The sequence below is a fragment of the Coregonus lavaretus genome (assembly GCF_964263955.1).
Source record: "Coregonus lavaretus genome assembly, contig: HAP1_SCAFFOLD_646, whole genome shotgun sequence".
NCBI classification, from domain to species: domain Eukaryota; kingdom Metazoa; phylum Chordata; class Actinopteri; order Salmoniformes; family Salmonidae; genus Coregonus; species Coregonus lavaretus.
Window position 1 is genome coordinate 150,495 of NW_028166774.1, and position 13,289 is coordinate 163,783.

The window sequence follows — 13,289 nt, forward strand, 5'->3', positions numbered from 1 at the left end:
TTTGTGTGTGTTATTTCTTACATTATTAGCCCAGGAAATGTTTTGTGTTATTACATACAGCCGGAAATAACTTTTGGATATCAGAGCGGCGGTAACTCACCAGCAGGGCAATTGAACTGATTCCAGAGGCTGATGCAAAACACCGCCGGGGGAGAAGAGGAATTCGGAGTGGACTTGGAATGCACACCATCCACCGCTTTCCGAGTATATTACTCGCTAATGTTCAGTCTCTGGATAATAAAGTACACGAGCTCAGGGCGAGGATCTCCTTCCAGAGAGACATCAGGGACTGTAACATACTCTGTTTCACAGAAACATGGGTCTCTCGGGATATACTGTCCCCGTCCATGCAGCCAGCTGGTTTCTCAGTACAGACAGGACTAAAGAACTCTCTGGGAAGAAGAAAGGCGCGACATTGCTCATCCTAATATTTATAATATTTATATATTCCTTAAGTCCATTATTTTACTTTTTGGTTGTGTGTATTGTTGTGAATTGTTAGATATTACTGCACTGTTGGAGCTAGAAACACAAGCATTTCGCTACACCCACAATAACATCTGCTAAACATGTGTATGTGACAAATAAAATGTGATTTGATTTGATTTGACCTAAGCTCAATTTCGAGTCTCATAGCATGTACGTTTGCCCACTGACAAAGACATGATCAGTCTATAATTTTAATGGTAGGTTTATTTGAACAGTGAGAGACAGAATAACAACAAAAACATCCAGAAAAACGCATGTCAAAAATGTTATGAATTGATTTGCATTTTAATGAGGGAAATAAGTATTTGACCCCTCTGCAAAACATGACTTAGTACTTGGTTGCAAAACCCTTGTTGGCAATAACAGAGGTCAGACGTTTCTTGTAGCTGGCCACCAGGTTTGCACACATCTCAGGAGGCATTTTGTCCCACTCCTCTTTGCAGATATTCTCCAAGTCATTAAGGTTTCGAGCCTGACGTTTGGCAACTCGAACCTTCAGCTCCCTCCACAGATTTTCTATGGGATTAAGGTCTGGAGACTGGCTAGGCCACTCCAGGACCTTAATGTGCTTCTTCTTGAACCACTCCTTTGTTGCCTTGGCCGTGTGTTTTGGGTCATTGTCATGCTGGAGTACCCAACCACGACCCATTTTCAATGCCCTGGCTGAGGGAAGGAGGTTCTCACCCAAGATTTGACGGTACAAATCGTCCCTTTGATGCAGTGAAGTTGTCCTGTCCCCTTAGCAGAAAAACACCCCCAAAGCATAATGTTTCCACCTCCATGTTTGAGGGTGGGGATGGTGTTCTTGGGGTCATAGGCAGCATTCCTCCTCCTCCAAACACGGCGAGTTGAGTTGATGCCAAAGAGCTCGATTTTGGTCTCATCTGACCACAACACCTCTGAATCATTCAGATGTTCATTGGCAAACTTCAGACGGCCCTGTATATGTGCTTTCATGAGCAGGGGGACCTTGCGGGCGCTGCAGGATTTCAGTCCTTCACGGCATGGTGTGTTACCAATTGTTTTCTTGGTGACTATGGTCCCAGCTGTCTTGAGATCATTGACAAGATCCTCCCGTGTAGTTCTGGGCTGATTCCTCACCGTTCTCATGATCATTGCAACTCCACGAGGTGAGATCTTGCATGGAGCCCCAGGCCGAGGGAGATTGACAGTACTTTTGTGTTTCTTCCATTTGCGAATAATCGCACCAACTGTTGTCACCTTCTCACCAAGCTGCTTGACGATGGTCTTGTAGCCCATTCCAGCCTTGTGTAGGTCTACAATCTTGTCCCTGACATCCTTGGAGAGCTCTTTGGTCTTGGCCATGGTGGAGAGTTTGGAATCTGATTGATTGATTGCTTCTGTGGACAGGTGTCTTTTATACAGGTAACAAACTGAGATTAGGAGCACTCCCTTTTAAGAGTGTGCTCCTAATCTCAGCTCGTTACCTGTATAAAAGACACCTGGGAGCCAGAAATCTTTCTGATTGAGAGGGGGTCAAATACTACTTATTTCCCTCATTAAAATGCAAATCAATTTATAACATTTTTGACATGCGTTTTTATGGAGTTTTGTTGTTGTTATTCTGTCTCTCACTGTTCAAATAAACCTACCATTAAAATTATAGACTGATCATTTCTTTGTCAGTGGGCAAACGTACAAAATCAAATACTTTTTTTCCCTCACTGTATGTACCAGTACAGAGGGATAGGCCAAGAAGTGATATTTATTTCAGTAAGATTGGATTTTTAGCGTTTATAGCAATGGTTATTCATTGTACTGCAGGGATGGAACGTACGTCGAAGAAAATTGAGGTTGTGGTGGCAGCTGGAGAGAGGTATTTGTGTGTGCTAGACTTCACATCAGAAGAGTTACAGGGAGTGTTAAGTGGCGATGTCCCATCATTTCAGGTTGAGGGCATGAGGTAGGAATTAATATATTTAAATAGTGGAGAAGGGTGGTGTTAATTATTAATAATAATTTTGAATTCGTGAGTGTTGTGTTAGATGGTAGGGTATTTCTTTATTTTATTATATATTTCAAGCAAAATATAAGGGAGTTGTACTCCAGTCTAGTAGGTGGCGGTAATGCAACAAATTGGATGCCGACCGCCGTTAAACCTCATTGAAGAAGAAGAAGAAGAATCGTTAGCGAGGTAAGATGGCGGCGCCAGAGGTGCAGGAATTATCTCAGGCGCAGACCGAAAAACTCCTTCAATTTCAGGTAGTCAGCCTTTCTTCAGCTTACAGTAATTTATATATAACTACATATTAATGTATGTTTAGATATATGAAGGAAATAGTTTAAAATAAAGCACGTTATGGTTATAAAAACGCTTTTTTACAAGATAATTTTGATACCCCTAGCGCCACTGTTAACGTTAGCTAACAAGCCAGGTAGCTACCGTTAACGTTATTTCTAGCAACACACCAATTATTTTCAATACAAACTATTGTCTTGAATTGCTTGTCCGTTCCCGACAATTCCCCCCAAAGAAACACATCAGCAAACTTCAATCAGTGTATGGTGAATTAGAAAATATATTTTGAACTTAAGTTATCTGCAGGACTTGGTTTACTTACGACAACTAGCTAGCTAGGCTAACGACAGTTGGCTAGCTAGCAGTTTGTTTGGTCAGCAACGCTAACGTTACTTAGTTTGTTAACTGTTAGTTGGAAGATGGTTTGAGAGTGATCATCAGACACAACTGTTACGGTGGTTAGTTCCTAGTAAGGCCCCCCTCTGTTTCATCCAGACCCAAGATGTGGAAATGGCTTGTAGGAATTATTGGAATAAATTCGTTTGTCCCGAACGACTGTAAGTCGCTTTGGATAAAAGCGTCTGCTAAATGGCATATTATTATTTTATCTTCACATCCTCGCCTATCAATTGGAGATGTGTCCAGTCTCGTGTACACCAGTGTTAGATCTGAGAATTATGATTTTTGCATTTGATTTCCAGGACTTGACAGGCTTGGAGTCTATGGACCAATGTCGTCACACATTAGAACAACACAATTGGAACATTGAGGTAAGAACTGTCACCCAAAAAAAAACCCAGAATGCAACTTTTTGAAGTGGGCCTTTGAAGACTACATAATCCACAAGTCATGATGCACCCAGTGAATACAATCATTTCTCAGTGGTTGCACTGTTATGAATGAATTACGTACCTCGTGACAAATGTTGCCTTCAATGTTCATGATCTCTGCTCTTTGAAATGGTCATGGTTGAGTCTTCCTGTGCTGTCCAGGGTGAGATCAAATGGATAATGTGATGTGTGCGTTCCCAGGCTGCGGTGCAGGACAGACTGAACGAGCAGGAAGGAGTTCCCAGTGTGTTTAACCCTCCGCCCTCCAGACCCTTACAGGTCAACACAGCAGACCACAGAGTGTATAGCTATATCGTCTCCAGGCCACAACCCAGAGTACGTACACAGATTCTCTCTCTCTCTCTTTCTCTCATATTCTTCTTTTTGATCATGTGTCACTGGGAAACTGCGGTAAATTGTTCTTGCATCTCAACTTAAAAGGTAGACTCTGCCATATGACATTAAAATACACAGTGGGGCAACATTCTGCTTACAGAAATCAACTCTGTAACTGAAATCATCCAGCTGTGGTATTCTCATTGAATCTTTCCCCTGTTCCCACCATCATGTCTCATCTGGTCTTTTTCTTACATTTTCAGGGATTAATAGGATGGAGTTACTACATGATAATGCTACCTTTCAGATTGACATATTACACACTTATGGACATATTCAGGTAATACAAAGAAACTGCATTTGTCCATCAGTTCCCGTTATTAACATGAGCTGCCTGACGTTTCTGTATGAAGGTGACTGATTGGTTCCTCCTCCTCTCCTAGGTTTGCCCTGCGGTGGGTCAGGCCAGACCCTCGTGGACGCGTCACAGACCCTGTGGGTGACGTTGTCTCTTTCATCCATAGTTTTGAAGAGAAGTACGGTCGATCGCATCCAGTGTTTTACCAGGGAACATATAGCCAGGTGTGTTACTCAGGTTCCCCAGTCCAGTTTCAATCTCAATTTGGGTTACTAGTATCTGACCATAAACAAGAAGTATATTGGAAGGCATAAGAACATTACCCAAAAAGTTGAGACACCAAGTTTTATTTTATTGAACAACCGACTAAATGGTTTTAAGGAAGCAGATGTTCCAGAATCCAGATTGATTCAATCCATTTAGAACCTACACTACATGACCAAAAGTATGTGGACACCTGCTCGTCGAACATCTCATTCCGAAATCATGGACATTAATATGGAGTTGGTCCCCCCCCCCCCCCCCTTTGCTGCTATAACAGCCTCCACTCTTCTGGGAAGGCTTTCCACTAGATGTTTGAACATTGCTGCTGGGACTGGCCTCCATTCAGCCACAAGAGCATTAGTGAGGTCGGGCGCTGATGTTGGGCGATTAGGCCTGGCTCGCAGTCGGCGTTCCAATTCATCCCAAAGGTGTTTGATGGGGTTGAGGTCAGGGCTCACCGATCTCGACAAACCATTTCTGTTTGGACCTCGCTTTGTGCACGGGGACATTGTCATACTGAAACAGGAAAGGACCATCCCCAAACTGTTGCCACAAAGTTGGAAGCACAGAATCGTCTAGAATGTCATTGTATGCTGTAGCGTTAAGATTTCCCTTCACTGGAACTAAGGGGCCTATCCCGAACCATGAAAAACAGCCCCAGACCATTATTCCTCCTCCACCAAACTTTACAGTTAGTACTATGCATTTGGGCAGGTAGCGTTCTCCTGGCATCCGCCAATCCCAGATGGTGAAGCTGGATTCATCACTTCAGAGAACGCGTTTCCACTGCTCCAGAGTCCAATGGCGGCGAGCTTTAAACCACTCCAGCTGACGCTTGGCATTGCACATGGTGATCGTAGGCTTGTGTGCGGCTGCTCGGCCATGGAAACCCACTTAATGAAGCTCCCGACGAACAGTTATTGTGCTGACGTTGCTTCCAGAGGCAGTTTGGAACTCGGTAGTGAGTGTTGCAACCGAGGACAGATGATTTTTACGCGCTTCAGCACTTGGCGGTCCCGTTCTGTGAGCTTGTGTGGCCTACCACTTCGCAGCTGAGCCATTGTTGATCTTAGACGTTTCCACTTCACAATAACAGCACTTGACCGGGGCAGCTCTAGCCGGGCAGAAATGTGATGAAATGACTTGTTGGAAAGGTGGCATCCTGTGACGGTGCCACGTTGAAAGTCACTGAACTCTTCAGTAAGGACATTCTACTGCCAATGTTTGTCTATGGAGATTGCATGGCTGTGTGCTCGATTTTATACACCTGTCAGCAACGGGGTGTGGCTGAAATAACCGAATCCACTCATTTGAAGGGGTGTCCACATACTTTTGTATATACATTACCAGTCAAAAGTTTGGACACCTACTCATTGCAGGGTTTTTCTTTATTTTTACTATTTTCTACACTGTATAATAATAGTGAAGACATCAAAACTATGAAAGAACACAGTAACCCAAAAAGTGTTAAACAAATCAAAATATATTTTATATTTTTCAAAGTAGCCACCCTTTGCCTTGATGACAGCTTTGGACACACTTGGCATTCTCTCAACCAGCTTCATGAGGTAGTCACCTGGAATGCATTTAAATTAATAGGTGTGCCTTGTTAAAAGTCCATTTGTGGAATTTCTTTCCTTCTTAATGCGTTTCAGCCAATCAGTTGTGTTGTGACAAGGTAGGGGGGGTATACAGAAGATAGCCCTATTTGGTAAAAGACCAAGTCCATATTATGGCAAGAACAGCTCAAATAAGCAAAGAGAAACGACAGTCCATCATTACTTTAAGACATGAAGGTCAGTCAATATGGAAAACTTCAAGAACTTTGAACGTTTCTTCAAGTGCAGTTGCAAAAACCATCAAGCGCTATGATGAAACTGGCTCTCATGAGGACCGCCACAGGAATGGAAGACCCAGAGTTACCTCTTCTGAAGAAGATACGTTTATTAGAGTTACCAGCCTCAGAAATTGCAGCCCAAATAAATGCTTCACAGAGTTCAAGTAACAGACACATCTCAACATCAACTGTTCAGAGGGGACTGTGTGAATCAGACCTTCATGGTCGAATTGCTGCAAAAAAACCACTACTAAAGGACACCAACAAGAAGAAGAGACTTGCTTGGGCCAAGAAACACGAGCAATGGACATTAGACCGGTGGAAATGTGTCCTTTGGTCTGGAGTCCAAATTTGAGATTTTTGGTTCCAACCGCCGTGTCTTTGTGAGACGCAGAGTAGGTGAACAGATGATCTCTGCATGTGTGGTTCCCACCGTGAAGCATGGAGAAGGGGGTGTGATGGTGTGGGGGTGCTTTGCTGGTGACACTGTCTGTGATTTATTTAGAATTCAAGGCACACTTAACCAGCATGGCTACCACAGCTTTCTGCAGCGATACGCCATCCCATCTGGTTTGGGCTTAGTGGGACTATCATTTGTTTTTCAACAGGACAATGACCCAACACACCTCCAGGCTGTGTAAGGGCTATTTGACCAAGGAGAGTGATGGAGTGCTGCATCAGATGACCTGGCCTCCACAATCACCCGACTTCAACTCAATTGAGATGGTTTGGACCTTAGAGTGAAGGAAAAGCAGCCAACAAGTGCTCAGCATATGTGGGAACTCTTTCAAGACTGTTGGAAAAACATTCCTCATGAAGCTGGTTGAGAGAATGCCAAGAGTGTGCAAAGCTGTCATCAAGGCAAATGGTGGCTATTTGAAGAATCTCTCATATAAAATATATTTTGATTTGTTTAACACTTTTTTGGTTACTACATGATTCCATATGTTTTATTTCATAGTTTTGATATCTTCACTATTATTCTACAATGTAGAAAATAGTAAAAATAAAGAAAAACCCTTGAATGAGTAGGTGTGTCCAAACTTTTGACTGGTACTGTATAGTGTGTGTAACTTGGGTGATTAGCTGGTAGTGTTATTCAGTGATCTGTGTTTGTTTTCCCCCTGAAGGCATTGAATGATGCCAAACGTGAGCTTCGCTACTTGTTAGTTTACCTCCATGGAGAGGACCACCAGGATACAGACCAGTTCTGCCGGTAGGTCCCATTTTATGATCACTTTATGATCCATTTACATGAGGTCTAGTTATAATTTAGGTTCTGGTGGTTTGGGATATTTAGTCAGTTGATTGAATGGAGGTATTCCTTGCATGTTTTCTTATTTGTGTCATGCTTGGTATTCTTCATAATTAGTATAAATGATTATAGACATTTTGTTGATTTGGACTTCTTTCCTCTCACAGTTGATATTAACGATGTGCCTCTTTCTGTTACCATCTTCCTTCCAGCTCCACGTTATGTACAGAAGAGGTCCAGACCTTCCTCAACACCAGAACGCTGTTCTGGGCCTGCTCCACCAGCAAGCCTGAGGGATACAGAGGTAATGGTCTACTCCTGCACGTGTCTTCACTACCTGGGTCTGCTGGAGCTGGACAGGAACAGGCCTCATCCTGTATACTCTTTTATTGTTGCTGTAAATTGAGGACGTGTTCTCAGTCAGTTTCATCTGGTCAAAAAGGGTTAAAGATAAAAGTCAATCATCTGTGCTGGAACTTTGGATGATTTTTGTCAGTGTCCTCTCTAAGATATGAGGAGGGGGGGGGGTCTCTTCATCCAGGATCTCTAAGATATGAGGAGGGGGGGATCTCTTCATCCAGGATCTCTAAGATATGAGGGGAGGGGGGGGGGATCTCTTCATCCAGGATCTCTAAGATATGAGGGGGGGGGGGGGATCTCTTCATCCAGGATCTCTAAGATATGAGGGGGGGATCTCTTCATCCAGGATCTCTAAGATATGAGGGGGGGATCTCTTCATCCAGGATCTCTAAGATATGAAGGGGGGGGGGGGGGGGGGTCTCTTCATCCAGGATCTCTAAGATATGAGGGGGGGGGGATCTCTTCATCCAGGATCTCTAAGATATGGGGGGGGGGGGGGATCTCTTCATCCAGGATCTCTAAGATATGGGGGGGGGGGGAATCTCTTCATCCAGGATCTCTAAGATATGAGGGGGGGGGGGATCTCTTCATCCAGGATCTCTAAGATATGAGGGGGGGGATCTCTTCATCCAGGATCTCTTCATCCATCACTTTATATCAGCGTTTTAATCTGTGTTTGGTGTGTTTTTGACTGGCTGGGTTTGTGTGTCTGTGTGTGTGTGTGTCTCTGTGTGTGTCTCTGTGTGTCTCTGTGTGTGTCTCTGTGTGTCTCTGTGTGTGTCTGTGCCTCAGTGTCCCAGGCGCTGCGTGAGAACACCTACCCGTTCCTGGCCGTGATCATGCTGAAGGACCGTAAGATGACCGTGGTGGGACGTCTGGAGGGGCTCATCCAATCAGAGGACCTCCTCAACCAGCTGACCTTCATCATGGAGGCCAATCAGACCCACCTGATGTCTGAACGCATGGAGCGGTAAGGAACGGAGCTGGGTTTATTCCAACCTGATGTCTGAACGCATGGAGCGGTAAGGAACGGAGCTGGGTTTATTCCAACCTGATGTCTGAACGCATGGAGCGGTAAGGAACGGAGCTGGGTTTATTCCAACCTGATGTCTGAACGCATGGAGCGGTAAGGAACGGAGCTGGGTTTATTCCAATAGCAAGTCCAGGCCATCTGGCACTCCAGACAAACTCAAACAAAAGTATGTGAATAGTTTTTTTAATGTATTTGAAACCCAGGTCTGAATTGATTGCTTATTTTACTATAATGAAAAATACAAATGTGGAGATGGTCTCTGGTCCTGGAGGGATGTGGTGTGCCTGGAATTTGAATTAGACCTCAGCAACTATGTTAATAGAACGTGTGTGTGCCTGCGTATCACTTTGTGTGTCCGTGTCCATTCGTGTGTTTATTTATTTATTTAACCTTTATGTAACTAGGCAAGTCAGTTAAGAACAAATTCTTATTTACAACAACGGCCTACACCGGCCAAACCCGGACGACGCTGGGCCAATTGTGCGCCGCCTTATGGGACGGCGTGTGTGTGTGTGTTCCAGGGAGGAGAGGAACCAGACGCAGGTGTTGCGGGCGCAGCAGGACGATGCCTACCTGGAGTCGCTGAGAGCCGACCAGGAGAAGGACCGGAGGAAGAGGGAGGAGCAGGAGAAGGTCCAGGCGGAGGAGGAGATGGTCCGGCAGACCGTTCTGGCCGAGGAGAGGAGGAGGAGGGTGAGGAGTCTTTTACACTATCTGCCTCCTCGCTCACTCTCTCTGTCTCCTCGCTCGCTCTCGGACGGACTCTCTCACGCTCTGACTCCTCTTTGCCTACAGTAAAACTGTTTCTTGTCTTGGTCCTATGTTTTTTAATACTTTGTTGTTGCCAGTTTGACACAAATTCTGTGTTTTTAGACGCTGGAGGAAGAGAAGGAGCGCAAGTCAGAATGTCTTCCCCCCGAGCCCACGGCAGACGACCCTGACAGCGTCAAGATAGTTTTCAAACTGCCTAACGACACCAGAGTAGAGAGGCGCTTCCTCTTCCAGCAGTCTCTGACGGTAAGAACACAGCTCTGCTCAAGTCAGCTTACAGGTGGTGGCATTTTAACTGTCCCGGTGCATACCAGTGGGGGGCTTGACTCCCAATTCTACACAGCAAACTCCTAGTCACTCTTACATGTGTTATTTTAACGTTTTGATTTAACTCCCCTGGCGTATACCAATGAAACTTATGGTTTTGACAAAAAAAATAAAAGCATGCATCTCACCCATTTCTCCCTCTGTGTTTCCAGGTAATATACGACTTCCTGTTCTCATTGAAGGAGACCCCGGAGAAATTCCAGATAGTAACAAACTTCCCTCGCCGGGTTCTGCCCTGCCTTCCCACGGAGGAGCAGCCCAATCCTCCCAGCCTGAAAGAGGCCGGCCTCAGCCGTTCTGAGGTCCTCTTTGTTCAGGATCTCACGGACGATTGACACCTAGCTAACCTTCTCCTCCACCTCCAACATGGGAAAACAACTGTTCTGTTTTTTGTTTTTTTTTGTTGTATCTTCACAATTTTATTTTTATGGCCGTTGTGCACAAGGGATCACTGTCTGAAAGAATGAAACAAAAACTCTAACCCAAAATAATTTACCCCTGGCAGAGCTGATACCACCACCTCTCTCCAGTTCAATTTGGTTCTGTTTAAAAGGAGAGCAATGTGAACGTTACATATACGTTACATATTTAAAGAACAAGGCTGAAAAAGCACGACTTTTTATTATTATTATTATTTTTTTTTTCAATCAAAGTTGACGCTATAATGTGATTGTCATGAGACGACCAAACAGGCGAGGTTTGAGTTCCGTACCACCAGAGTTCAGTTTAGAACTACAACACAGTTCAGTTTAGAACTACAACACAGTTCAGTTTAGAACTACAACACAGTTCAGTTTAGAACTACAACACAGTTCAACAACCAGAAGAAGCCACAGCTTTGACATGTGGCTTTACCCATCTATAGTAAAACAGTCAGCCCATAGTCTGGGCTGGTCATGTAAAGATGTCATTTTCCAACAACTATAAATTAAACATTTTTAAAATGTTGTGGTGGTTTTGATAATATTCCTGTCAGTCAGTCCTCTTTTCCTGTGCTCAGGTCTCTTGGTCTAATAAATCACAGGCTTCCTACCAGCCCACAGAAACTCTGCTAACCTTGAAGCCATGTCAGTTTTAATATTTTTGTTAGGTATGTAGAAAACAAACGTATTATGCTAACCCATGAGTAAAAACACATGACCAAAAGTATGTGGACACCCCTTCAAATTAGTGGATTCGGCTATTTCAGCCACACCCGTTGCTGACAGGTGTATAAAATCAAGCACACAGCCATGCAATCTCCATAGACAAACATTGGCTGTAGAATGGCCTTACTGAAGAGCTCAGTGACTTTCAACGTGGCACAGTCATAGGATGCCACCTTTCCAACAAGTCAGTTTGTCAAAATGTCTGTCCTGATAGAGCTGCCCCGGTCAACTGTTAGTGCTGTTATTGTGAAGTGGAAACGTCTAGGAGCAACAACAGCTCAGCAGCAAAGTGGTATGCCACGCAAGCTCACAGAACGGGACTGCCGAGTGCTGAAGCACGTAAATTGTCTGTCCTCGGTTGAAACACTTACTACCGAGTTCCAAACTGCCTCTGGAAGCAACGTCAGCATAAGAACTGTTCGTCGGGAGCTTTCTGAAATGGGTTCCCATGGCCGAGCAGCCGCACACAAGCCTAAGATCACCATGCACAATGCCAAGCATCGGCTGGAGTGGTGTAAAGCTCACCGCCATTGGACTCGCTTCACCATCTCACCGCGATTAATCACGCTTCACCATCTGGCAGTCCGACGGACAAATCTGAGTTTGGCGGATGCCAGGAGAACGCTACTTGCATGAATGCATAGTGCTAACCGTAAAGTTTGGTGGAGGAGGAATAATGGTCTGGGGCGGTTTTTCAAGTTCCAGTGAAGGGAAATCTTAACGCTACAGTATGCAATGACATTCTGGACGATTCTGTGCTTCAACTTTGTGGCAACAGTTTGGGAAAGGCCCTTTCCTGTTTCAGCATGACAATGCCCCCGTGCACAAAGCGAGGTCCAGACAGAAATGATTTGTAGAGGTCAGTGTGGAAGAACTTGACTGGCCTGCACAGAGCCCTGACCTCAACCCCATCAAACACTTTTGGGATGAATTGGAACGCCGACTGCGAGCCAGGCCTAATCACCCAACATCAGAGCCCCGACCTCACAAATGCTCTTGTGGCTGAATGGGAAGCAAGTCCCCGCAGCAATGTTCCAACATCTAGTGGAAAGCCTTCCCAGAAGAGTGGAGGCTGTTATAGCAGCAAAGGGGGGGACCAACTCCATAGTAATGCCCATGATTTCAGAATGAGAGGTTTAATGAGCAGATGTCCACATACTTTTGGTAATGTAGTGTATGAGTCATAAAATGCTACAGAGCTGAATGTGAAGAAAATATAGTTTATTTTGGCCGTCATCCTGATCTCACGAGATCACGTTCCTTTTCTCTGCACAGTATGAGAACCTAGGGCTTTGGTCAAATATAATGCACTTATAGGGTGCTATTTGGGACACAATCCTGGCATTCATGACAACTCTGGTGATTACAGTGAAAACAGGCAAAGAAGCGCTTGGTAATATTGGTATACATTTATTAGTGAACAACTCAAATCAGCCACAACTATTTAAAAAAAAAATAAGATCACACGACTCGGTAAAGCAGAACTAGCAACTTTCATTTAAAAAAAGTACAAATCTGAAAAATGTCAATCAGTATACAGATGTGTATATATAATACACTTTAACTAGTTAAATGCTACAAACAATGATTCCAATGGAATGAAAAAATTATAGCATTAAGAAACATTTTTATATATATATATATATTAGCTTTTTTATTTTTTCAAATCCAAACATGGAAAAAATGAGGTAACCGTAAATGTGCAAGTACCAAAACAAACATCCTGTTTCTATTGCCAAACATGCCCCTCGCGTGTTGGGTGGAGCCCCCTAGAGGCTGGAGGTGAGTAGTAGAATCAGTAAACAGACCACTATCCCGCCACAGCAACAGATAATTGGAAAAACAGTGGAAATCTACGGCGCAACAACAAAAAAATCTAATCCTAAAGAAATGATTTTAGCTGCTTATTATTGGAACTCCATTCTCTGTCTCTATTTGTTCCTTGTGCACCACAAGCTGTGAGATTAAATGGATCACAGAAAGACTACAAGATTTGTCATGTTTTGATTTGAAGTTACATG

At 44.1% G+C, this 13,289-nt stretch overlaps 1 protein-coding gene across 1 annotated transcript; it reads left to right on the forward strand.

The window, feature by feature from the left end:
* Positions 1-2,641: 2,641 nt before the first annotated feature.
* On the forward strand, positions 2,642-11,068 carry LOC311114318 (FAS-associated factor 2-like). Its single transcript, XM_084189581.1, has 11 exons — positions 2,642-2,712; positions 3,451-3,519; positions 3,781-3,915; positions 4,179-4,255; positions 4,359-4,497; positions 7,505-7,590; positions 7,842-7,933; positions 8,782-8,959; positions 9,544-9,715; positions 9,896-10,039; positions 10,273-11,068. Exons 1-11 carry the CDS (start codon positions 2,650-2,652, stop codon positions 10,453-10,455), a joined length of 1,338 nt encoding a protein of 445 aa, XP_084045707.1. The 5' UTR covers positions 2,642-2,649; the 3' UTR covers positions 10,456-11,068.
* The last annotated feature ends 2,221 nt before the right edge of the window (positions 11,069-13,289 follow it).